Source organism: Pristis pectinata, chromosome 23, assembly GCF_009764475.1.
Source record: "Pristis pectinata isolate sPriPec2 chromosome 23, sPriPec2.1.pri, whole genome shotgun sequence".
Classification (NCBI taxonomy): Eukaryota; Metazoa; Chordata; class Chondrichthyes; order Rhinopristiformes; family Pristidae; genus Pristis; species Pristis pectinata.
The window spans coordinates 14,959,558-14,983,769 of NC_067427.1; the positions used below are offsets into that span (position 1 = coordinate 14,959,558).

A 24,212-nucleotide genomic window follows, 5' to 3' on the forward strand; every position below is an offset into this window, starting at 1 on the left:
AAAAAAATTATTACATTTGGCTAGGGACTCTTAAGCATGCACAGGATTCTAAGCCTAACATTTGAATAATTACATCTGCCTCTTTTCCCCCACCCACCCAAATCCATGGGAAAGGCACAAAAGCTCAACCCAATTTTGGAAAGTGAGATTTTTTTCCCTGGACAAGTGCTATCAGATAAACTATACAAGAATGTGATTGAATGTCAAAAACATTGGTATTAACCAGTATCATGATTAATGGTTACACTAATTCAATGGTCCTCCCAAAACTATAACAGTTCAAATGGCATAATAATTCAAGCCCAGAACTTTCATTATGTTAAAAACCTCAGTTATGTTGTGACACATTTCTAATGCAAAAAGCCTCAGCTTCTAGCCTACGCTGGGTATTCTTACTTCTAGGGATATTGTCAAAAGACAAGGTGAAAAAACAGATAACAGCCCTGTGTGGACACAAGAGGTGAAAAGATCTGCCACATGGGTGGGGGGGGGGGGGGGGGGGGGGGGGGTGGAATTGAAGACTCCAAGGCAAAAACTTATTTCTAATTTTTATCTCCACAACTCTTGTGCAAAGCCATGGGGAATTAGTTAGTTTTAAATCAATATCACAAAGTCTCATTATTTTGGGAGAACTTTGTGTTCATTGCGAAGAACATTAGCAATGAAGAACTCACATGTTCTCATAGTTTGATCTCCTAGAATTAATAGCAACACCCAACCATAACAACAAACTCCCCCAGTTTAACACTTACATCTTCATTTATAGCACCAATGTAAATTTTTCCTGCTTTCAATACCAACAATTCCCATTACCTCTCTTGGCAGGACTGGCAACATGGTGAGAGCTCTACACCCTGGAACAACATCAGAAACAACTCAAAATGTTAAAATATAACAGCCCACTATGGCAACTGCAGTTCAAATGTATTTCATTGATCATAAAACACTTTGGGATGCTCTGAAGTCACAAACAGCACAGCCTCTTACTGCAATTCATTTAATATTGAATTTAATTAAACCGTACAGAGCTGAGCCCCCTACCATCTGAGCTTCACATTAGTTGCAATTTAACTTCAGTTCCTAATTTGTGTTAACAAGTAGCTTTGCTGGTCCTTTGCGAGTAAAATTTGGCCAATATTCAGGTGGCTGGCAAGTACAGTTCCATTCAGTTGTGAAAGCATTCATGCACAAAGTTTAGTCTTTAGCCAGATGGAGATGCAACAAACAGGTTCATGCATAGCTCAAGGAATGTAGTGGCCTTTATATTTTATCTATAGTAAGAACAAGTTGCCTCTTATTGAGCATTATATGGAGCAGATACCTGGAGTCGATCATTGCACCAGAAATGCAGATTATAAAACAAAACAGGAATTTCACAGGTTCATGACATTCAATAAAAAGCTGACCCAGACTTGGAAGTTTGTTGCAGCATAATTTATTTCAAAGAGGATAAGTCTTCCTTGAGGTTTTTTTTAAAGTACAAAATATTGTGTACATTTCCTTCTAATGAAAATATATAGCATTGACTGACATTTTTATATCAAGAACAATTCAGCAAACTGAAAAATCATGGCAGCCATGAATAAAATAAATAAATTAAACCAGACATCAATTATCTTTAAGAAACATTTGCAAAGTGATGGCAGCTTTCTGAATGAATAAATGGTATTCAATTTATTTAAAACCAGAATCAAATACTGAATGGAATTTTTCCCTGTTGTGCAACAGGACCTTGAGGTTTCAGGCTGGGTATGGAATGATAATTCATCAATTAATACTGCAGGTAATCCTACTGAACATCAGTTAGACCTTTAAAGCATAGCTACATTTTGAAAAAAAGATGCTGTTTATGTGGCTGAGGAAGGGAATGCTGTGAAAGCAAATACAAGACAATTGGACTCTTCATCAAAGCTGGACAAGCAGACACCATTACAATTCAATGAAAACATTTTCATTTTCTGTTCATAGACAAAGGAATTTGGTCTCAACACATGCTTAAGATAGTTAATTGCAAAGTCTAGAAAAGTAACCAAAAAGTTATGAGCAAGATCCCTTAGGTTAAATATCTAAAACATCAGGCTTGTTTGTGGCACAAGATGAATTATGAGCTTCTCCCCTACAAATATGCTGGAAGAACATCATGGGAATGTACTTGACTCCAAATTCACAATTTAACTATTGCACTGGGATAATATTTGACACATCTTTATAACCTCACAAGATCAGGCTATTCCATCTGTTAAAAAAAATTAAAAGGGCTCAGAACTGGCAGCAATCAATCTCTTTAGTATCACCGGAAAATATCTTTCTATTAAACAAAGATTGTTTTCAAATTGAACTTAAAACAAAAGGACACTTTGCCAGAATAAATGATCCTTGGTCAGTGAAACGAGGTCAGCAATATTTCTGCATGCTTATAAATAATTAAGCAAATCTTGTCTGTCAGTGGAACCTTGATTCCTTGCAGACAATAGATAACAAACAGCTACCCGTTTAGCACCTTTACATTAAAGTGAAGTGACACTGCCACTAGCAAAAGGCATCAAATCTTTTCCCACAAAAACGTAAGCACTAGGCTCTGACTAGTGCATGCTCTACTTTAAAGTGGTACCGCTACAACAATTTGTTAAAATATTTATTGACTTTCATTCAGGCAAATTCTGTTAAACATCATTATTTTATCAATGAAAAAATACATCTTCCAAAAATATAACATTTTTCACTGACTCGGTGTACAAGGAGTCTGAACAAAAACGAATTTGGAGAACATTCCTGGTTGGTATCGTCACAAAGAAAGCACTGCACTTGGTGTGTGATTAAAACATACCAAAACTATTCCTAAATTTCCAATGAGTATGATTAATTCAGCAGAGAGAAATGCACGATTCTTTCAAATTTTTAATACCTGAACACTGAAGTAAAGTTATTTGAATATTAAATGAGATACAGTCAAAATGCTAACAGTTATGCCACATGGTATAGGATCTGATCATGAAACTCAAATTAGTGTATTCAGTTCTGAAGGTGGTACACACAAGAGTACAAATTCAACAAGGAGGCTAATCTCTGGTGTGAACTAGATGAAAATGAAATGGTGAAGAGCAAGCTCCACAACTCAAATAATATTAAGTTAGCACATTGTCTGCAAACTCCCTGATGCCCATGCCAAAACAGCCACAATTATTGAATAAATGAAAGGACTTTAGCTTGGTAAAGTTAAATATCACTTGAAATTAGAACTGGAAGTGTCGGATCAGAAGATATTTAAATTAATTAGTGTAGTGGAGGTTAGGAGGTCTCCCACTTGAGACTGATGTTTGGAATTTAGTCCAGTGACGTACATTGGGGACAGTCAGTCTGGTACCAAACACCATATACGGAGAATTAGAGCACCAGAGGGATTAGAGCAAGATCACAACCTCTTGCTCCAAAATAAAACAAAACATATCAATAAAAGTCCAAGTTCACTGCCCAGCTCTTCCAATTTTGTTGACCTCAAAAGGAGAAAAAGGGCGACAAAGGAGAGAGAGGTGGAACAGAATATTAACAATAAATCAGACACAGATTGATATAATGCAACACATCCACCCCTCATCCTATTGAATTTGACATTTGTCAAGGCATTGTGTAAAAGGGTGCACGGATGAGATATCAGTGGGTTTCCAATTCCACGGAAATCACACCAAATTCAGCAATCAGAAATGGGGAGGAAAGGAATGATGTGTGGGGCACCATGCAAATTCCTCTAAAAAGGCACACAAACAACTTAAATATTTTTTTCATATTGTCTAAAGGAGGTGGAATTTCTGGAAAATAGTCACATAAGTCACGTTAGACCTAAACTTAAACATTGCATCATTGTCCAGACTGAAATACTTAAAAGTGAAGGTGTGACCTGGGGCAAGAAGAGGCCTGTGAATCTCCTCTCCAGAAAGACTACCTATGCAAAACAGATGAGTCATTTTCTTTCTGGAACTTATTTTAAAATAGTCTTAAACACAAGGACGGTTATATCTGCTTTTCCACCGTTTTGACCTCATTTGGAAGTAGAAGTACATGATCATTAGGAAAAAACAGGAAGCTGCATACAGCATGACACAGAGACTCATGTCTGCATTGGAAAAGCCTATTCCAAAAAATGAAACCTGCTTAATTTCTTTTTTGTGGCTGGCTATGTTCTGTTCTCGCTTCACCAAGGCACTGTATCTTGAGTTTTGGTCTATGTTCGGGATGTTGACTTTTTGCTCCTTTTGGCCATTTATCAATTGGGGTGGCCCTCGTTCTTTACCCTTCTTTCCATTATTTTTTTGAGCTTCATTGACTGCCAAGTGGGTTTGAGGTTCATGTCCACTATGTTTATATGAAATATTATCCACACTGTAATGAGACTTCAAAAATTTCAGAACCTCCTCTTCCTTCCAGATATGGAGGCCTTTGATTTCATCATGACAAGCGGGACAGCGGTCAGGAGTTGGCCATGCCACTTTAGGGAACCTTGGATCCTCACTTGGAGCACCTAAGTCAGCAAAAGTCAACAGTTAGACAACATTAGAAGTGCCCTATCCACAGATAACTCTTGAAATAGACAAGAGTAAATATTTAAATTATGCTCAGATTCACATCCTTTTTTAAAAAAATATGCATCTTAGCTACCAAATTAACTATTTTAATGCTCATGCACCACCGATGAGTAATCCAATCATAATACACAATCTGGATGGTAAAGACGCTGAATTCATCAAGCAGTAATGGCTTTGCGTTAGATGCAAGCATCATAATCTGCATTTCCACTGGCTGCATCTAACACCCACGTAGGATTATGAATTTAAATTGGAATTCACAAGTATCTATTTTGAGTAAGAATAGTCATGGGCACAAAAGCATAAACACCTGGTCAATGGGCACTTTATTGATTCCTCTACCATCTCACTCCCATCACCCACTTGCAGAATAATCAGATCCAACATCTAACTGGCTGCCACTTGGATTCAAATTTACAGTCAATGATCAGAATTAAACAGATATTTCTTCTCATTGTTATTTTCTCTTCATTTCTGATGTTGATTGCATCACAAGTTTGTTGGAATGGTCATAATATTACCCAACCCGAGAACAAGAATGAATTCTCAAATTTAACTTTGAAAAAAAATCACTTAAATGGAGGATTTTAGTACCTGTTAGTGCTTAGGGGTTTCCTTCATCCGCACACAGAAATCCACATTTTTACTACACAATGGAACACCAATATTTTGAAAATATACATGTGCCTGGTTTCAGGGACTTGCTGCTGGTTGTCTCACTGAGTTGCTTGCATTACAGGTTGATAAAACTCCATGGATGCACAAGTTACCCTTTCTTTTTTGTAGTGCTTAAAGTTGACTAGTTCAGAGAGCTCTTTCAGTTCATCTGACTTTTGACCCCAAGCTATCCATAATGATTATCACAACATATGAGCAAACGCATTGGGGGGTGGGGGCAGCAGCGGCAGATGGAGAAACACAAGCTTGGTCACAGAGGTGGCTTTTGAGAAAGGTCTTATGAAGGACCTGTAGTGGACAGTATGGCAGAATTAGGGAGGATATTCCAGACCAAGGGGTCCTTTGCAGTTGAAACAAATCAAAAGGGGGTTCTGGGCAAAGGGAGATTATATCAGGAGGTAAACAAGAGAATGTTACATCTGATTCTACATGGGACCATGAATCAGTAAATCGCAAAGGGAAAGAGTCAACCTGGCCACGTACAAGAAGATGGAGTAAGAGACAGCAGTATTCACGATGAGTTGAAGGTTGGTGAAAAGCCCACCAACTGAGTACTGAAACAATCAAGATGAATGGTCAATGAGCATTTCAGGAGCAGGTGGATAGAGGCAAGTCATGTTACAGAAGTAGGTAGGCTGTGTGATGAATAGATTAGGTCAAAAAGGATTCAGAGAATAATTCTACAAAGTAGTCGAAAAGGGGGCAGAGTCAATGTCAAGAGTAGGGTTTTTGGAGTGAGCCAAAGGCATGGTTTCTTTTTCTTCAATGTCCTGATGTAGCCAGAAGTTGTGTCCTACCAATCCAAGATGCGTGACATTTAAACAAAACAGCGAAGCTCTGATACTTAAAACTAGTCCCAAAAATATGAGAAGTCACACATTTTATGATGAAATTTAATACTGAATTATGGCAAACAGGCCAGAAGGATTGAATGACCTTCTCCTATTTTAATGTATGAACAGCACTGTATTGTATTGCTGTCCTACTATAAACACTTGGAAGACTTCAGATACTACTCATTGAATTTAACTGTCTTTTCCAATTTGCCAATGACTTCCTGTCTTGTTATTTCATGAAAACAGACCATTTTGTTGAAATTAGTTATGGAAAATGTTCCAACAGTAGTACAATTCCTTGCTTTGATTAGGGGACGCATGATGAACATGGTCTTTATAAGCAGAAGTGAGGAAAACTATGGGTACATGGATAGATCACTGTGTGAAAAGAATTCAATTTCAGTGAAAATGATTCTATACTAACTTAAGCCTGATCGAAGACCATATTTCTGCATTTTATAAGCAGCTGGGTAAGGCAAATTCTGACTGTAGAATTCACCCAAAAAATGGTAGTAAATGCCCAACCTTCGAAGGTGTAAATTAATCTTCATTTTCTGAAAATTGAAGCACTCTTGCAGTTGCATAAGCAAAGTGGTGATAAGTGTAATTCATTAGGGGTAACTGTTCAGTACCTATTATATAAGAAAATATGCCCAGTCTGCAACATTGTAATGTCATATTTTCTACTTTTCCAGTTGAGGAGAGACTTGAACTAATCTCATTTCTGTGCATAATTGTTATCACAAAGGGTGCACAGGAACTGCTAATTTAAAATATTGCAGCATCATTGTAGAAAAATTAAAGGAATCAGTCTTGGTCTCTAAAACAAGGTTAACTTCTGAAAGTTTTAAGCATACAGTGCCTAAAGGTACGCGCTGACAGATGCATTATTCAGTTTTAACTGCCTCCTCTACCAGCTGTTTCTTTGAAGCCTTTTTTGTATAGGCCTTGGGCCTGGTTAACAATTCATTACAACACAAGCAAAACAAAACCAACTGACTCCTACTTTGTGAATTGTGAATGCAGCAGGATTCTCCCTTTCACTGGTTACTGGTCGACAGATGACAGGTTGTGTGTCATAATTCTCCAAAGATGGGGTGGGAGGGGGTAGGGCGGAAAGGGCTGAATTTTCAAATGTGACCATCTCTTGGGTGCCACAGTGACCTCTTACTTGATGCCTCTGAACAGTCAGTTACAAAAACACAATGGACACGCAAGTCCTGTGCTGTTTATAGTGGAAAAATAAAATAAACTGAACGATAGAACACAGCTGTCCTGTAAGCCTTAGTCTATATTTCCTTCACACCACACAAAAAAGCAGACTGCTATTCAGATAAACCGGCTGAAGCACACAAGTAGCCACTACAAGTTGACTAGTGTAGCTGCAGCTGCAGAGCACAATTAATTTGTGCACACCCCTGCTGTGGTGTTATTGTACGTTTGTCAGTATCAATCATTGTCCTCGCCATTTGGCCTTGTGTTAGTAAATGGGATCCATTTTATGGATCATTAGACAGGCTTGGGTATTCAGTATATGGTATAGATAGGGAAAAATATATATGGAATAAAATGCAGCAAAAAGCCTGATCAGACAGGCTACGCTGCCCTCTAAGGGTGGCCCTTTACAAAAAGGCGACAATTCATCTATATTGGGGAGCAATAATTCAAAATACGTGCTTCAGAAGATGCCCTCTCCTTTCTTTTTTGACATTAGCAAAACAGTACTTAACAGTCCACTTGCATTCAAGTGGTAATTGAATACAACTTCTAAACAATGACCTCTCAACAATGGAGATGCAGAACAAAACAGGCAATTTACATACTACATGTTTACAACACCACAGGATATGCAAAACCAGGTTAAATTAACCATTGCAATTCCCCAACTGAAATTTTCACATTTACTTACAAGGAAACTAATGTTGGAATAAGTTAACAGTGCAAACTCAATATGCATTTGTTGAAGTATAACATTTTGTTCCTGAGCCTCTCCCAATAAAATTAAATGACATGCACCTAACTCCTGATGTACTCCATATACCAAACAAATGACTGTGCCTGTACTATCAGTTGACAAATGCATCTGTATAAAAGTTGGGCAGATACAAGATCTGGATTATTGGTAGGGCAAGGGGAGGGTTGAATTTCCAGACCAATAAAGAGCGGGGAAAGGGAGAGGATCCAGATTAACTGGAAGTAGGAGGACTGCAGTCTGAAATCCCAGCTCTGAGCATTGAGGCTAACTACAATGCCTTTTGAACAGACTATTGATTCTTGGAGACCCCAACCTCAGTTTGAAGATCAGCATCAATTCCATCCATTTTGAGGCACACTGGACATGATCTTCATTGCACCACCTCTCCAGAACAAAAATAAAGGGGACAGTATCAACTGCTATACATGAACTTTCTCAACTTTATTTAAGTCTTTGACTCCATAATCAGGAGAGATTATCAAACATCCTCCACAAATTGAGCTACCCACAGAAATTTGTCACAATGTTACATTTGCTTCATGACAGCATGCAAGCAATGATCCTAACCAATGAGCCTACAACAGAGCCAAATTCAGTGAAGATCGATGCCAAACGAAGTTGCATCAATGATCTGACACTTCTCTTGATCTTCCTCACCACAATGCTACCACCTCACTTCCAATAAACTTTCTGCAGGAATGGAGCTAATCTTCAGAACTAATAGGAAAATGTTCAAGCTACACTCGAGAACTAAGAATGCCCAAACCTCAGTAGTCTAACTGCAAGATGTAGACTACACTTGCATTTGTATGTGCTTGCAAACAGTGCTTTGCCATTAGAGGCCATTACTGACCCATTCATTGAAGCATTATGGGAGGATGGGCCTTGCACTCAACATCCACAAGACAAAAGGTCCTCTACCAACCTACACCTGCTGCACAACACTGCCTTCCAAGAATAAAGGCCCATGACCAGACTCTTGCAAAAGTGAATTACGTTCTCACCTCAGGAGACCCCACAGGAATGAAAACACACGTTAATGATGAAATTCACCATTACCTTCAACGTGCCAGCACAGCCAATTGAGCAAAAGGGTAATGAGCACAAAACTCATGGCCTACCAGGTAGCAGTGATACCAGCCCAATGTATTTTTTGAGATTTGGACTTCTTACAGCAGGTGACTCAATATACTGGAAAGATACTGCCAATGCCACTTCCAAACCAACCAATGTCGAGTGTCCTCTTCCAGAACAACATGCTCAGCAATGAGACCCTAATTAGGGTCAGTTAGCTCCACTGGGCAGGCAATGTCATTTGCATTCCTGACACCAGAATCCTGAAACAATTATTCTATTGCATGCTCTGTCACAGAAAGAAATTTCTAGACAAATAGATTAAAAGATTCAAGGATGTTCGCAGAGCCTAGGTTCATAGTGGCAAACAGCTAGATGGAGCTGGATGAACTCTGGATCATTTGGGAAACTGAGATAAGACAGGAGTTACCTGGAGGCAGTTACACCCAGGTCGTAGGATGCAGGTAGCTGAGTGACCGCCAAGGGTGGGAAAGGGAATAGGCAGTCAGTGCAGGGTAACCCTGTGGCTGTTCCCCTCAATAACAAGTATATCGGTTTGGATACTGTTTGGGGGTGGGGGGGGGGAAGGGGGAAGAAAACTACTTGCCAGGGGAAAGCCACAGCAGCCAGGTGTCTGGCACAGAGTCTGACTCTGTGGCACTGAAGGGCGGGGGGGGGAGAGGACTGCAGTAGTGATAGGGGATTCATTGGTTAGGGGAACAGATAGGAGATTTTGTGGATGAGAACGAGACTCCTGGATAGAATGTTGCCTCCCAGCTGCCAGAGTCAGAGACATCTCAGATAGAGTCCATAGCATTCTTAAGCAGGAGAGCAGCCAGAAGTCGTGGTACACATTGGTACCAACAACATTGGAAGGAAAAGGGATGAGGTCCTGAAGATGGAATATAAGGAGTTAGGAAGGAAGCTAAAAAGCAGGACCTCAGTGGTGGTAATCTCTGGACTGCTGCCTGTGCCACGCGGCAGTGAGGGTAAGAATAGGAAGATACGGCAGGCAAATGTGTGGCTGAAGAATTAGTGCAGAAGGCAGGGTTTCAGATTTGTGGATCTCTTCTGGGGAAAGTATGACTTATACAAAAAGGATGGATTACACCTGAACTCGAGAGAGACCAATGTCCTTGCGGGCAGGTTTGCTAAAGCTGTTGGGGAGGATTTATACTAGGTTGGCAGGGGGAAGGGAACCAGAGTGTTAGGTCAGACAGTGGAGCAGTTGTTGTAAAATGTAGATGCATTATGCAGAGAGACTGAGGAAGGATAGGCAGTGGATAGGTCATAAACACAGTCAGTTGGATGGGTTGAAATGTCTTTACTTTAATGAGAGAAGTATTAAGAATAAGGGTGATGAACTCAGAGCATGGATCAGTACGTGGAATTATGATGTTGTGGCCATTACAGAGACTTGGCTGTCGCAAAGGCAGGATTGGCTGCTTGATGTTCTGGGGTTTAGATGTTTCAAAAGGGATAGGGAGAGAGGTAAAAGGTGGTGGGGGGGGGGAAGTGGCATTGTTAATCAGGGACAATCACAGCTGCAGAAAGGATGTCGTGGAGGGATCGTCTACTGAGTCAGTGTGGGTGGAAGTCAGAAACAGGAAGGGAGCGATCACTATTGGGCGTATTCTATAGGCCCCCCAATAACTTCCAGGACACTGAATGGTTAAGTAGGCAGATCTTGGAAAGGTGCAAAAATAACAGGGTTGTCATCGGAGACTTCAACTTCCCTAATATTGATTGGCACCTCCTTAGTGCAAAAGGTCTAGATGAGGCAGAATTTGTTAGGTGTGTCCAGGAAGGATTCCTGACACAGTATGTGGACAAGCTGACCAGAAAAGAGGCCATACTGGATCTAGTACTAGGCAATGAACCTGGTCAGGTGACAGACCTCTCAGTGGGCGAGCATTTTGGAGATAGTGACCACAATTCCCTGACCTTTTGCATAGCCATGGATAGGGATAGGAACAGATGATAAGGGAAAGCTTTTAATTGGGGAAGGGCTAATTACACTGGTATTAGGCAGGACCTTGAGAGCATAAATTGGGAACAGATGTTCTCAGGGAAATGCACAGAAGAAATGTGGAGGCTGCTTAGGGACCACTTGCATGGGGTTCTGGATAGGTTTGTCCCACTGAGACAGGGAAAGGATGGTAGGGTAGAGGAACCATAGTTGACAAGAGAGGTGAAATATTTAGTCAAGAAGGAGGAGGAAGCATACTTAAGCTTTAGGAAGCAAAAATCAGGTAGGGCTTTTGAAAATTATAAAGGTAGCCAGGAAGGAACTTAAGGGACTTAGGAGAGCTAGAAGGCAAGAAAAGGTGGCCTTGGCGAGAAGAATTAAGGAAAATCCCAAGGCATCTACCCCAAGGAACAGGAGGATGACCGGAATGAGGGTAGGACCACTCAGGGATAAAGGGGGAAACATGTGCCCGGAGGCAGAGGAGGTCCTTAATGAATACTTTGCTTCAGTGTTCACTGTGGAGGGGGACTTTGATGAATGTGAGGTCAGCGAAGAACAGACTAATGTGCTGGAGCATGTTTAGGTTAAGAAAGAGGTAGTGTTGGAGCTTCTGAAAAACATTAGGATAGACGAGTCCCTGGGACTGGACAGGAAATACCCCAGGTTACTATGGGAGGCAAGGGAAGAGATTGCTGGGGTGTTGACAATGATATTTGCATCCTCCCTGGCCACAGGAGTGATACCAGAGGATTGGAGGATGGCTAATGTTGGTCCCTTGTTTAAGAAAGGTAATAGTGATAATCCTGGGAATTATAGACCAGTGAGTCTTACGTCAGTGGTGGGCAAGCTATTGGAGAAGGTTCTTAGGGACAGGATTTATGAGCATTTGGAGAAGCATAGCCTTATTAGGGTTAGTCAGCATGACTTTGAGAGTGGCAGGTCATGCCTCACAAGCCTAATTGAGTTTTTCTGAAGAGGTGACAAAACAAAGAGATGAAGGTAGAGCAGTGGATGTGGTGTATATGGACTTCAGTAAAGCGTTGACATAGGAAAGCGCTGACAAGGTTCCCCATGGTAGGCTCATCCAGAAAGTCATGAGGCATAGGATCCATAGAGACTTGGCTGTGTGGATTTGGAATTGGCTTGCCCACAGAAGGCAGAGGGTGGTAGTAGATGAAGAATATTCTGCCTTGAGGTCAGTGACTAGTGGTGTTCCACAGGGATCTGTTCTGGCACGCAGGCTCTGATTTTTGTAAATGACTTGGATGAGGAAGTAGAGGGATGTGTTAGTAAGTTTGAAGATGACACGAAAGTTGGAGGTGTTGTGGATAGTGTAGAAGGTTGTTGTAGGTTACAATGGGATATAGACAGGATGCAGAGTTGGGTGTGGAAGTGGCAGATGGAGTTTTTAAATTAAATTTAAAAAAAAATTTTATTCACAGCATGGTAACAGGCCCTTCCGGCCCAACGAGTCCGTGCCGCCCATTTTAAACCCCAAATTAACCTACTCGTATGTCTTTAGAATGTGGGAGGAAACCGGAGCACCCGGCGGAAACCCACGCAGACACGGGAGAACGTACAAACTCCTTCTAGACAGCGACAGGAATCGAACACCGATCGCTGGCGCTGTAATAGCGTCGCGCTAACCGCTACACTACCATGCCGCCCAATCCAGTAAAGTGTGAAGTGATACACTTTAGAAGAATGAATATGAAGGCAGAGTACAAGGTTAATGGCAGGATTCTGAGCAGTGTGCAGGAACAGAGAGATCTTGGGTTCCAAGTCCATAGATCCCTCAAAGTTGCCACACAAGTTGATAGGGTGGTTAAGAAGGTGTATGGTGTGCTGGCCTTCATTAGTCAGGGGATTGAGTTCAAGAGCCATGAGGTAATGTTGCAGCTCTATAAAACTCTGGTTAGACCACACTTAAGAGTACTGTGTTCAGTTCTGGTCACCTGATTATAGGAAGGATGTGGAAGCTTTAGAGAGGGTGCAGAGGAGGTTTACCAGGATGCTGCCTGGATTAGAGAACATGTCTTATGAGGAAAGGTTGAGTGAGCTAGGGCTTCTCTTTGGAGTGATGCAGGATGAGAGGCAACTTGATAGAGGTGTACAAGATTACGAGGGGCATAGGTAGAATGGACAGCCAGCACCTTTTCCCCAGGACAGAAGGACAAAATACAAGAGGAAATCCATTTAAGTTCAGAGGAGGAAAGTTCAGGGGAGATGTCAGAGGTAGGTTCTTTACACAGAGAGTGGTGGGTCCCTGGAACGCACTGCTGGGGTTGGTTGAAGAGGCTGATACGATAGGGACATTTAAAAGTCTCTTAGGTGGGCACATGGAAGTAAGAAAAATGGAGGGATATGGGCTGTGCAGGAGGGAAGGGTTGGATTGATCATGGAGTAGGTGTTCATATAGTACGGCACAACATCGTGGGCAGGAAGGCCTGTACTGTGCTGTACTGTTCTATGTTCTATGTAAAAAAAAAAATTCAACATCGTCAGTTACTCCTGGGAACCCCTGAACTATGACAACTCATATTGGAGAAAGTATTTGGGGTGGTATTTATAATCTCAAGTCCATGAACACGTGAGCACACAAAAGCCATGCAGAAACGACAGAAGGAGTACATCTCTCAAACCATCCACTCACTTCTGTCAAGTACCTCCTTGCACATCTGTGGAAAAGATCTGCAGCTTTCACCTCAGAAACCACAAAATAAGAGTGTAAGCAAGTCATCCTCAACCCTGAGGAACTGCCCAAGAAAAAGAACTTAAATCAGTTAAAACAAAAACTTCAAGATGTGAATAATACTGGTAAGGCCACCTTAGTTTCTTCTTCTCGAGCCAGCACTATTCCTGTGCCAAATATGCTTCCTGAATAATGCTCAGTGAAGAATTCCAGATTTATAACCAAACAAAAAGAATTGGTTATACCAAACCAGGATTGTGCAGTTTGATTGTGGAGGTAACCATTCATTTTCCCTAGTTGCAGTTCTCTTTTTAAAAAACCTTCTATTTCCAAAGCAGCCTTTACAAAGTTCTTTTGGGATGTTCTGAGACCATGGCCAAAGAAATGCTACTTGAAGTATAACGCAACGTGCGTACAGCAGGCTTTCACAAGCAGCATTGTGATAATGACTAAAAATCTGTTCTTGTGAGATTGATCGAGAAATAAGCATTGGCCAGGATACCTAGAGAACCACCTATTCTTTAAAATTACACAGGATCTTTTATTTCTGGTTCAGAAAACAGACAAAGCATCTATTATGTGACAAAGCAGCAGTCCCTCAACACTTCTTAGGAAGCTCCCTAGAGTCAAGGTCATCACCTTGCTTCAATTCAAGTTTTGTGGGTTTTGAGGTGACTGATGAGGCTAATGTGGGACCTGTAGACTCTGCCACTAGTATGGTAGGAGATGCTTGATGAGGCAGGTGGGTGAGCAGTTTGGGAGGTGGTGCACTCTTTCAACCCCTTATGGTGGGTTTATTTCTGCTCCAAATATTCCTTCTCCCTTTGGATGGTCATGGGCTAGAGATTCCAACAAATTGGTGTGCATGTTACACATTTTCAGGGAGGTTTTGAGAACATCCATGAATTGTTTCTTCAATGCACTGATGATCTCTAGCTGCAATAGAGCTGAGAGTGTAGTGTGCACTTTTCTTCAGGATGCCCAAAGGCTGTACTGGTGCATTGAAAGGGATGGTGAATTTCATCACTAATACCTGCCTTCGATTAGAAGTGGCCCCCAAAACAGGGGAATTGGTTCACATTTTCCAGGGTCTTGTTATGGAAATGTATTATTGGAGGGTGGTGCTGTGCAGCAGGGGCAGATTGGTAGAGAACCCATGTTCTACTAATGTTAAAGTTCATTTTCTTGCATGTTTCAGTGAATATTGATGAGTTCCAATACCAACCTAGATCTGTATGTAAATCTCCAAAGACAGACATAAATCCACAACATTGCCATTCCATGCCTCAGCAATGTGAGATTACCATCACTTGACACTGTTGGAGGCCACCAGAGGGTGGCAACCTCACACAATTGCAGCAATCCAGAGATGAGCTCAGAGTCATTTGTTCTGCACATTGCTTCTTGAAGATTTAATGCGCAGCACCACCACACTGGAGAATTGCAAGCTTCCCATATGGTTCCTTCAGAGTTCCCCAATTGGTTCATTCAGAATTTCTCAATATTTGTTAGAAGTGTGTCAGTTTTAGCTCAAATTTGGATCATTCTCATCTAAATCTAAAATCAATGCTCATTCCAGGAGATTTGGGCATTAACGTTAGGGTAACACGCTAGTACAGTACCCGGGAATGGTGCACTATCAAGAGGTACTGTTTCCATACAAGACAGAGGCCATGTTTGTCTTCTCAGGTGATACAAAAGATCGCATGGTGCTACTTTGAAAAAGAGAAAGGGAGCTTTTGCTTGTGATGTGTTCAAAATTTATCTCTAAACTATTACCAAAAACAGAAAATCTGATGTCTTTTGTGATATCCAGCATAGTGCAAGATTCTCTTTGCATCTTCTTAGGCAGTCCCTCGGGACTGAAGATAACTTGCTTCCACTATGGCTTTGTGGGAATTTAGGCAATTAATGAGGCCAATGTGGAAACAGTAGATTCTATCGAAAGGGCTTATGCACAAATTGTGCACGCTCTCAATGCACATAATGTACTCCTCCTTTGAGTGATAATGGGCCATAGATTCCCAGGAGCTTTCCAAGGATATTGCATTTCAAGGAAATTTTGAGCACATCCTTGAATCTTTTTCTGTCCACCTAGTAATCTCCTCCCATGACAAAGTGCCTATTTTGGGAGCCTGGAATTGGGCATGTGAACAGCGTTGCCTGCCCAACATAGATAGTACTGTAACTAGGGCCTCAGTGCTGGGGACGTTAGCCTAGGAAAGCACCCTGATGTTAGTTCGCTTATTCTTTTGCAGAGACAGCATTTGTGGTATTTTTCCAGTGCCCCGAGATGACTACTGCAGGTAGTCCAGGTCTCAGAGGAACACAAGAGGACAAGGACCAGTGATGCTTGTTAGACCATGAGTTATCTGCCTGGTTGGAGATCTTGATCTTCAAATGCCCTTTTCCCTCAATTGACCAAAACAAAGGCCTGTTTTTATAGCGTGGGTACTCAGCTGCTCCAATACAGCAATAAAGGAAGATATTTGAACATATATTATGTACCTTTCTGGTCACTGCCGATCTTTAAACGTTATGGCAACATAATCTATGGCGCTTACTCCTAAAACAAATCAAATCAACTTCTCTTACCTGAGAGTCTATTATTCACTTCATTATGCTTTTTCCATAACCAGAGAATGGCACCATCTAGTGTTTCCACTTCATCCATAGATTCTTTAGCCATTTCTTCGAAGTGTTGCGCACAGTTCCTGCAGCCGAAGAAATGATGAATGTACCTTCTGATAACTTGTAGAACTACTTGAGGTCCATTGTCAAAACCTAGACAGGAAAAAAAAATCAACTTTCCTCTTTAAGGAGCAGGGAAAGCCCAAAGCACCTAATACAAGAGCATCCTTTCAAAAGGATTAACTACCTTCTCACGACACCGGTAATCCTTTTGTTCCTGAAAAATTAAAATTTACTAACCTCAAACTCATTTGCCCTGACAGGTACTTTTTAAATGAAAGTACTGCTCAACTTTTCTTTGCACTTGGAAAACCAATTTCAAAACTTATTTTTAAAATCTTAATCATTAAGTATTTTCCCAATTCGGCTTTATCCAATTCTATTCAAAGAGAAAACCTGTAAGTCAAAACTTTTCCCATAGAGGACAAATTCTATGTAAAATCCCAACTGGACAGCAGAAGTCCATACATTGTTATCACCTTACTGCCTGTTCTGTAACTACAAGAATTGTATAGCTACAAAACAGAAACTGTCCCCTTCTTGACAAAATGACCCACTCTCAGCAGGATGATTGGACTATCTACATTACAGATACAAAAGGCAGTCACATAAAGTAGCATTCAATGACATTATGCTGCTATCTGGATAGAGTCATTAGTACATAATCAAAAACATACACATAAGGAGCTGCGAATATAGTTATTAAAGGCTTCTGATAAATGAACTATCAATTAAATATTTTTATGGCAAACCTAAAGAGTAACCTCCTCTTAGCCAAATAAAAGTTCTGTGATACACAGTGAGCCAGGAAAGAACCATTTAATATAACATCAGTACTTAATACAAATATGGCTGATCATCCAAATTCAGTATCCATTCCCAATTTCTCCCCATATCACCATGTCTTTAGCCCGCAGATCTACATCTAACTCCTTCTGGAATATATTTAATGATTTGACCTCGACTTCCTTCTGTGAGAGAGAATTGCATGGGTTAAACCACTCTTTGGGTGAAGAAATTCCTCCTCACCTCAAATACTAAATTGCTTACCCTGTATCCTTAGGCTTAAAACCCTAGCTCTACATCCTTACTTTATCTATCCTCTCATTCTTCTATACTATAATGAATATAAACCCAATTGTCCCAATCTCTCTTCATACACGAGTCCTGTCATCCTATAAATTAGTCTAGTGAAACTTCACTGCACCTTCTCCACAACCAGAACATCCTTCCTCAGATAAGGAGACTAAACTGCACACATTAGCCATGGTGTGGTCTCACCAAGGCCCTGCCTGACTGTAGTAAGAGATCCCTGTCCTGTACTCAATTCCTCTTGCTAGGAAACCCACGCGCCTTCTTAACCAGCTATTGCACCTGCATGCTTACTTTCCAATGACTGTTGCAGGTCTCATTGCATCTCCCCTTTTCCTAATGTATCACTATTCAGGTAACAATCTGCCTTCCTGCAATCTTATCAGTTTCCCTAATATTGATTTTCTTCAGTCCTCCCTCTCACTAGACCCCAGCTTCCTTAAGATAGCTGGGAGGTTATGTGCGTCTCCCTTTGTGAAGACAGAAGTATTTGTCCAATTAAATCTTTCACTTTTTTGTTCTCAATTAGAAATTCTGTTTCTGACTTTAGGGGACCTGCATGTTCCTCTTACAATTGAATCCCTTATCACCATCGTCCTTCAGCTCTTTTTCTTCCACTCCTGTGCATGAAGTTGGCTGCTGTGATCTTGCCCTGATCAGCTACTTCACCTAACAATATCCATAGCGGTATATCCAACATATTCCTGTGCTTAGCAGTTTCCCATTCCCTTCCTGCTTCATAATAAATCCATTTGCAGCTTTAGTTCTGTAATGCCCATTAACCAGTACCTACACTGGCACGTCCCCGTTGACCCTCACCAATTTTTATAGATGCACTATAGAAAGCATCCGGATTCACAGTTTGGTATGGCCACTGCTCTGCCCAAGGCCGCAAGAAATCAGAGTGTTGTGGACACAGCTCAGTCCATCGTGAAAATCGGCCTCCTCTCCATTGACTCTGTCTACACTTCTTGCTGCCTCAGGAAAGCAGCCAACATAATCAAAGACCCCTCCCACCCAGTCATTCTCTCTTCTCCCCCCTTCCACTGGGGGGAAGATATTAGAGCTTGAAAACATGCACCATCATGCTCAAGGACAGCTTCTATCCTGTATTAAAATTCTTCAAGACACATCTTTTATGTTAAAGATGAACTCTTGATCTCTCAATCTACCTTGTCATGGCCCTTGCACCTTATTGTCTACCTGCACTGAACTTTCTTTGTAACTATAACATTATATTCGGCCTTCTGTTATTACTTTTTCCTTTGTACTACCTCAATGTACTTAGGTCTTGAAATGATCTGTATGGATGGCATGCAAAATAAAGTTTTTCCACTGTATCCCGGTACATCTGACAGTAAATAAACCAATTACCACATGGATACATTCCCGGCATACGTGATCAGCAGGAATTGTGGAAGAATTCCTGATTTCACAAGTAGCACAGGAGGATTTTGCCACAAGTCCTGGCTCACCTGTCATGACTTGGCCTTTAATCATAGCTTTATTAATTTAATAGGGCCTTATTTTATCTCAACACTCTCCCCCAAATAATCAAAGGACCTTGAAAACTCCTGCCACTCATTTCAAACAATTGTAATTGCAAATTTCATCAACAATTAAGGAGTGCTTTGTCAAAAAGTACTATCAGCTTTCTCTTCATCAACGTTAACACAACTAATATTTAACAAAAATACTTGAAAACCACAGTCAGAAAATGGAATAGTGTAGCGGTTGCTACCGCGGAATAAAACAAGACTCTACTCGGATGATTGCCAAACAGAACTGGTTTATTTTCCCGCCTTGTGCGGGCCCTTTAAGGGAGAAAAACTCCCGCCCAAAAAAAACGGCAATGACATAAGTCCTACGTCATCAGGACTTTCCCGCGCGCGGGTTCTCCCCGTCGCTCGGAAAGACGAGGCCCGCCGCCATCTTGGGCCTCGTCGCTCCGACGCCGCGCGACCCGACTGCCGAGCCGGTTCGCCCGACTAGACGGTGAGTCGCCACACAACCCCCCCCAGAACCGGCGAGACAGTCCCCAAGGTCCGTGGGCTGTGCCAGCTGCCGCTTAGGGGGGCGGCCTCTGCGTCGTGGCGTGGCAACCTCGACAGGCTGTTGCAGATCCAAATGGGCCGGTTTGAGGCGGTCCGCCGTGAAAACCTGTTCCCTGCCTCCAATGTCCAAAATAAAAGTGGATCCGTTATTCCGTATGACTCGGAACGGTCCCTCATATGGTCGTTGCAATGGCGCCCGAGGTGTGCCCCTGCGAACGAAAACAAACTTACAGTCCCGTAGTTCCTTGGGCTGGCAGGATGGGGCTTGACCGTGCCGTGAGGTGGGAATCGGGGCCAAGGCGCCGAGCTTCTCGCGCAGTCTTTGTAGAACTGCTGGGGGTTGTTCCCCTTGGTCCTGAAGGGCAGGTATGAAATCCCCGGGGACAACTAGTGGCGCCCCGTATACAAGCTCAGCTGACGAAGTGCGGAGGTCTTCTTTGGGGGCAGTGCGTATGCCGAGCAGGACCCAAGGCAGCTCGTCAACCCAGTTAGGACCCTTCAGGCGGGCCATCAAGGCCGATTTTAGATGGCGGTGAAAACGTTCCACCAACCCGTTTGATTGAGGATGGTAGGCCGTGGTGGTGTGCAGCTGCGTCCCTAGCAGGTTCGCTAATGCAGCCCAGAGACTGGAAGTGAATTGGGTGCCTCTGTCTGAAGTGATGTGGGCCGGAACGCCAAAATGTGAGACCCAAGTTGTGAGCAGCGCTCGGGCGCAGGAATCAGTTGTGATGTCAGTCAGGGGGGTTGCCTCAGGCCACCTCGTGAACCGGTCCACGATGGTAAGGAGGTACCGGGCTCCTCTTGAAACCGGCAGAGGGCCCACGAGGTCGACGTGTATGTGGTCGAACCTCCTACGGGTAGGCTCGAACTGCTGTGGTGGGACCTTGGTGTGTCGCTGGATTTTTGACGTCTGGCAGTGCAGACAAGTCCTGGCCCACTCACTGACCTGTTTGCGCAGGCCATGTCAGACAAACTTGCTGGCGACCAGTCGGACAGTAGATCTGATGGACGGGTGCGCCAACCCATGTACCGAGTCAAAAACGCGTCTCCGCCAGGCTGCAGGGACAATAGGGCGGGGCTGACCAGTCGCAACGTCGCAAAGTAGGGTCCGCTGACCTGGACCAACCCAGAAATCTCGGAGCTGCAGACCCGAGACTGCAGTTCTGTAGCTGGGCAGTTCGTCGTCGGCTTGCTGTGCGTCAGCCAGGGCCGTGTAGTCGACACCCAAGGATAGGTTGTGGATGGTTGGTCTGGAAAGTGCATCAGCAACGACATTATCCTTTCCGGAGACATGTTGGATGTCAGTTGTGAACTCGGAAATGTAGGATAAATGTCTCTGCTGACGAGCTGACCAGGGATCGGAGACTTTGGAGAAGGCAAAGGACAGAGGCTTATGATCGGTGAAAGCGGTGAAAGGCCTGCCTTCTAGAAAGTATCGGAAATGCCGGACCGCCAGATACAGCGCTAGAAGTTCCCGATCAAAAGCGCTGTACTTCAGTTCGGGCGGTCTAAGGTGTTTGCTGAAAAATGCCAAGGGTTGCCAGCGGCCTTCGAGTAGCTGTTCCAGTACCCCACCCACCGCGGTGTTGGACGCGTCTACCGTGAGGGCAGTCGGGACGTCAGTCCTAGGGTGTACCAGCATCGTGGCGTCTGCCAGGGCGTCTTTGGCCTTAACGAAAGCAGCCGCAGCCTCGTCAGTCCAGGTGATGTCCTTGCCCTTACCAGCCAGCAGCGAGAACAGAGGGCGCATGATACGGGCTGCTGCAGGGATGAAACGATGGTAAAAGTTGACCATCCCAAGGAATTCCTGTAGGCCTTTGACTGTGTCGGGGCGGGCAAAATGGCGGATAGCATCCACCTTGGCGGGTAGGGGTGTTGCCCCGTCGCTGGTGATTTTGTGGCCGAGGAAATCGATAGGGTCAAGTCCGAATTGGCACTTGGACGGGTTAATCGTGAGGCCGAAATCGCGGAGGCGGGAATACAGCTGGCGGAGGTGGGAAAGGTGTTCCTGGCGGTTACGGCTGGCGATCAGTATGTCGTCCAAGTAAATGAACACGAAGTCCAGGTCTCGGCCTACCACGTCCATCAGCCGCTGGAAGGTCTGCGCGGCGTTCTTAAGGCCGAATGGCATCCGAAGGAATTCGAACAGGCCGAATGGGGTGATAATCGCAGTTTTGGGGACGTCATCCGGATGGACCGGGATTTGGTGGTATCCCCTAACGAGGTCCACTTTGGAAAAGATGCGGGCCCCGTGTAAGTTCGCTGCGAAGTCCTGGATGTGAGGGATGGGATAGCGGTCCGGGGTGGTGGCGTCATTCAGCCTGCGGTAGTCGCCGCAGGGCCTCCACCCTCCGGTGGCTTTGGGGACCATGTGCAGGGGGGAGGCCCAGGGGCTGTCTGACCTGAGAACAATCCCCAGCTCCTCCATGTGATGGAACTCTTCCTTTGCCAGGCGGAGCTTGTCTGGAGGTAATCGTCGTGCTCGGGCATGAAGGGGTGGCCCTGTGGTAATGATGTGGTGTCGTACCCCATGTGCGGGCCGAGAATTTGTAAACGAAGGTGCCAAAATCGATGGGAATTCGGCTAGGAGCTTGGCGAAATCGTCGCCAGAAAGGGTAATGGAGTCCAGGCGCGGGGCTGGTGGGCTGATTTCTCCCAGGGGATAGGTCCGGAGAGTGCTAGAGTGGACTAACCGCTTCCTTCGCAGGTCGACTAACAGGTTGTGGGCCCGAAGGAAATCGGCGCCTAGGAGTGGTCGGGCGACGGCGGCAAGGGTAAAGGTCCAGGTAAAACGGCTGCCGCCAAAGTGTAATTGAAGCGTACGGGTGCCGAAAGACCGTATCGTTGTACCGTTGGCGGCATTGAGTAGAGGACCTGGTGGCCTGTCACGAGTGTCGCGGCCTGTCGGGGGCAAAATACTGACCTCCGCTCCAGTATCAATGAGGAAACACCGTCCAGATTTCTTGTCCTGAACGAAGAGGAGGCTCTGTCGGCGGCCAGCCGCCGTAGCCATCAGCGGCGGCTGGCCCTGGCGTTTCCCTGAAACTTGCAGGGTGGGCAGCATCGACGGGCCTCCGCACCCCACCTCTGATGGTAGAAGCACAGCTGGTCACCCGTGTCGTCGTCTGCGTTCCTGGGGCGTGGCTGCTCGGTTGCTGGGGCCGGGCGAGGCAGGCGTTGGGCTCGCGGCCTGGTGATTTGACTGACGGACGAACCGCTCTCGCGCTTGGCCCTCCACAGGACATCTGCCCGGGCGGCCACCTCACGGGGGTTGCTGAAGTCGGCATCAGCTAACAACAAGTGGATGTCATCGGGGAGCTGTTCGAGGAAGGCCTGTTCGAACATCAGGCATGGCTTGTGTCCCTCGGCCAATGCCAGCATCTCATTCATTAGGGCGGATGGGGATCTGTCCCCCAGGCCATCCAGATGAAGCAGGCAGGCGGCGCGCTCACGACGGGAGAGGCCGAAGGTCCGGATCAAAAGATCTTTGAAAGCCGGGTACTTATCTTCCTCCGGAGGCGACTGGACGAAGTCTCCAACCTGGGCGGCTGTCTCCTGGTCCAGAGAGCTAACCACATGGTAGTACTTCGTGGAGTCGGAGGTGATCTGCCGAAGGTGGAATTGCGCTTCGGCCTGGTCAAACCAGACGCTGGGCCGAAGTGTCCAAAAGGTGGGCAGCTTGAGGGCCACTGCGTTGGCTGCTGCGCTGTCGTCCATTTCGCGGGTCCAAAAGCCGTTTGGACCGTCGGGGTCACCAATGTAGCGGTTACTACCGCGGAATAAAACAAGACTCTACTCGGATGATTGCCAAACAGAACTGGTTTATTTTCCCGCCTTGTGCGGGCCCTTTAAGGGAGAAAAACTCCCGCCCAAAAAAACCGGCAATGACGTAAGTCCTACGTCATCAGGACTTTCCCGCGCGCGGGTTCTCCCCGTCGCTCGTAAAGACGAGGCCCGCCGCCATCTTGGGCCTCGTCGCTCCGACGCCGCGCAACCCGACTGCCGAGCCGGTTCGCCCGACTAGACGGTGAGTCGCCACAATAGTTTGAAAAATGAATCAATTGTTTCTGAGCTAGTGAAATTTAAAAATACACTATTCATCTAATCAATCATGTTATCATGGAAAATCTACCTGTTAATTGGAAAATGTTATTCTGTGGCTCCTAGCAACAAACTCAAATAGCTTTTGAGTTAATCCCTGCGGCAAGTTATCAGATCCTAAAGGATGGGACTAACCTTGCTCTAATGTACATTCCCATCTCAAGTTATTAAGGAAAACAGTGCCTTATAACTTCAGTTTAGACAACAACTTGGGGGTGGGGGGGAAGAGAGAAAACAGGCAAAAGTTGATTGAAAACTGAAAAATTCTACACAATTACATAATACCCATTCACCCCCCCCCCCCCCACCAAATTTACTCACTCCTTTTCAATCAACTATCATGTCAGCTGAGAAGCATTTCTTTTTTTATGCAAGGGGTTGTAGGTTCTGGGCTGAAATGGATACAAAATTGGCTTGGTGGAAGGAGGGTTGTTATTCAGATTGGAGGTCAGTGACCAGTGGTGTAGTAC

General features: G+C 44.2%; 1 protein-coding gene across 1 annotated transcript in view; it reads right to left on the reverse strand.

Moving 5' to 3' along the window:
* Window positions 1–1,434: 1,434 nt before the first annotated feature.
* qsox2 (quiescin Q6 sulfhydryl oxidase 2) overlaps window positions 1,435–24,212 on the reverse strand; it is a 61,491-nt gene continuing 38,713 nt past the window's right edge. Inside the window, exons 11-12 of the mRNA XM_052037020.1 lie at window positions 16,400–16,588; window positions 1,435–4,516 (exon numbers count right to left, since the gene is read on the reverse strand). Of these exons, the coding sequence (XP_051892980.1) occupies window positions 3,993–4,516; window positions 16,400–16,588 (713 nt within the window). The 3' untranslated portion in view covers window positions 1,435–3,992. The remainder of the gene's footprint in view (window positions 4,517–16,399; window positions 16,589–24,212) is intronic.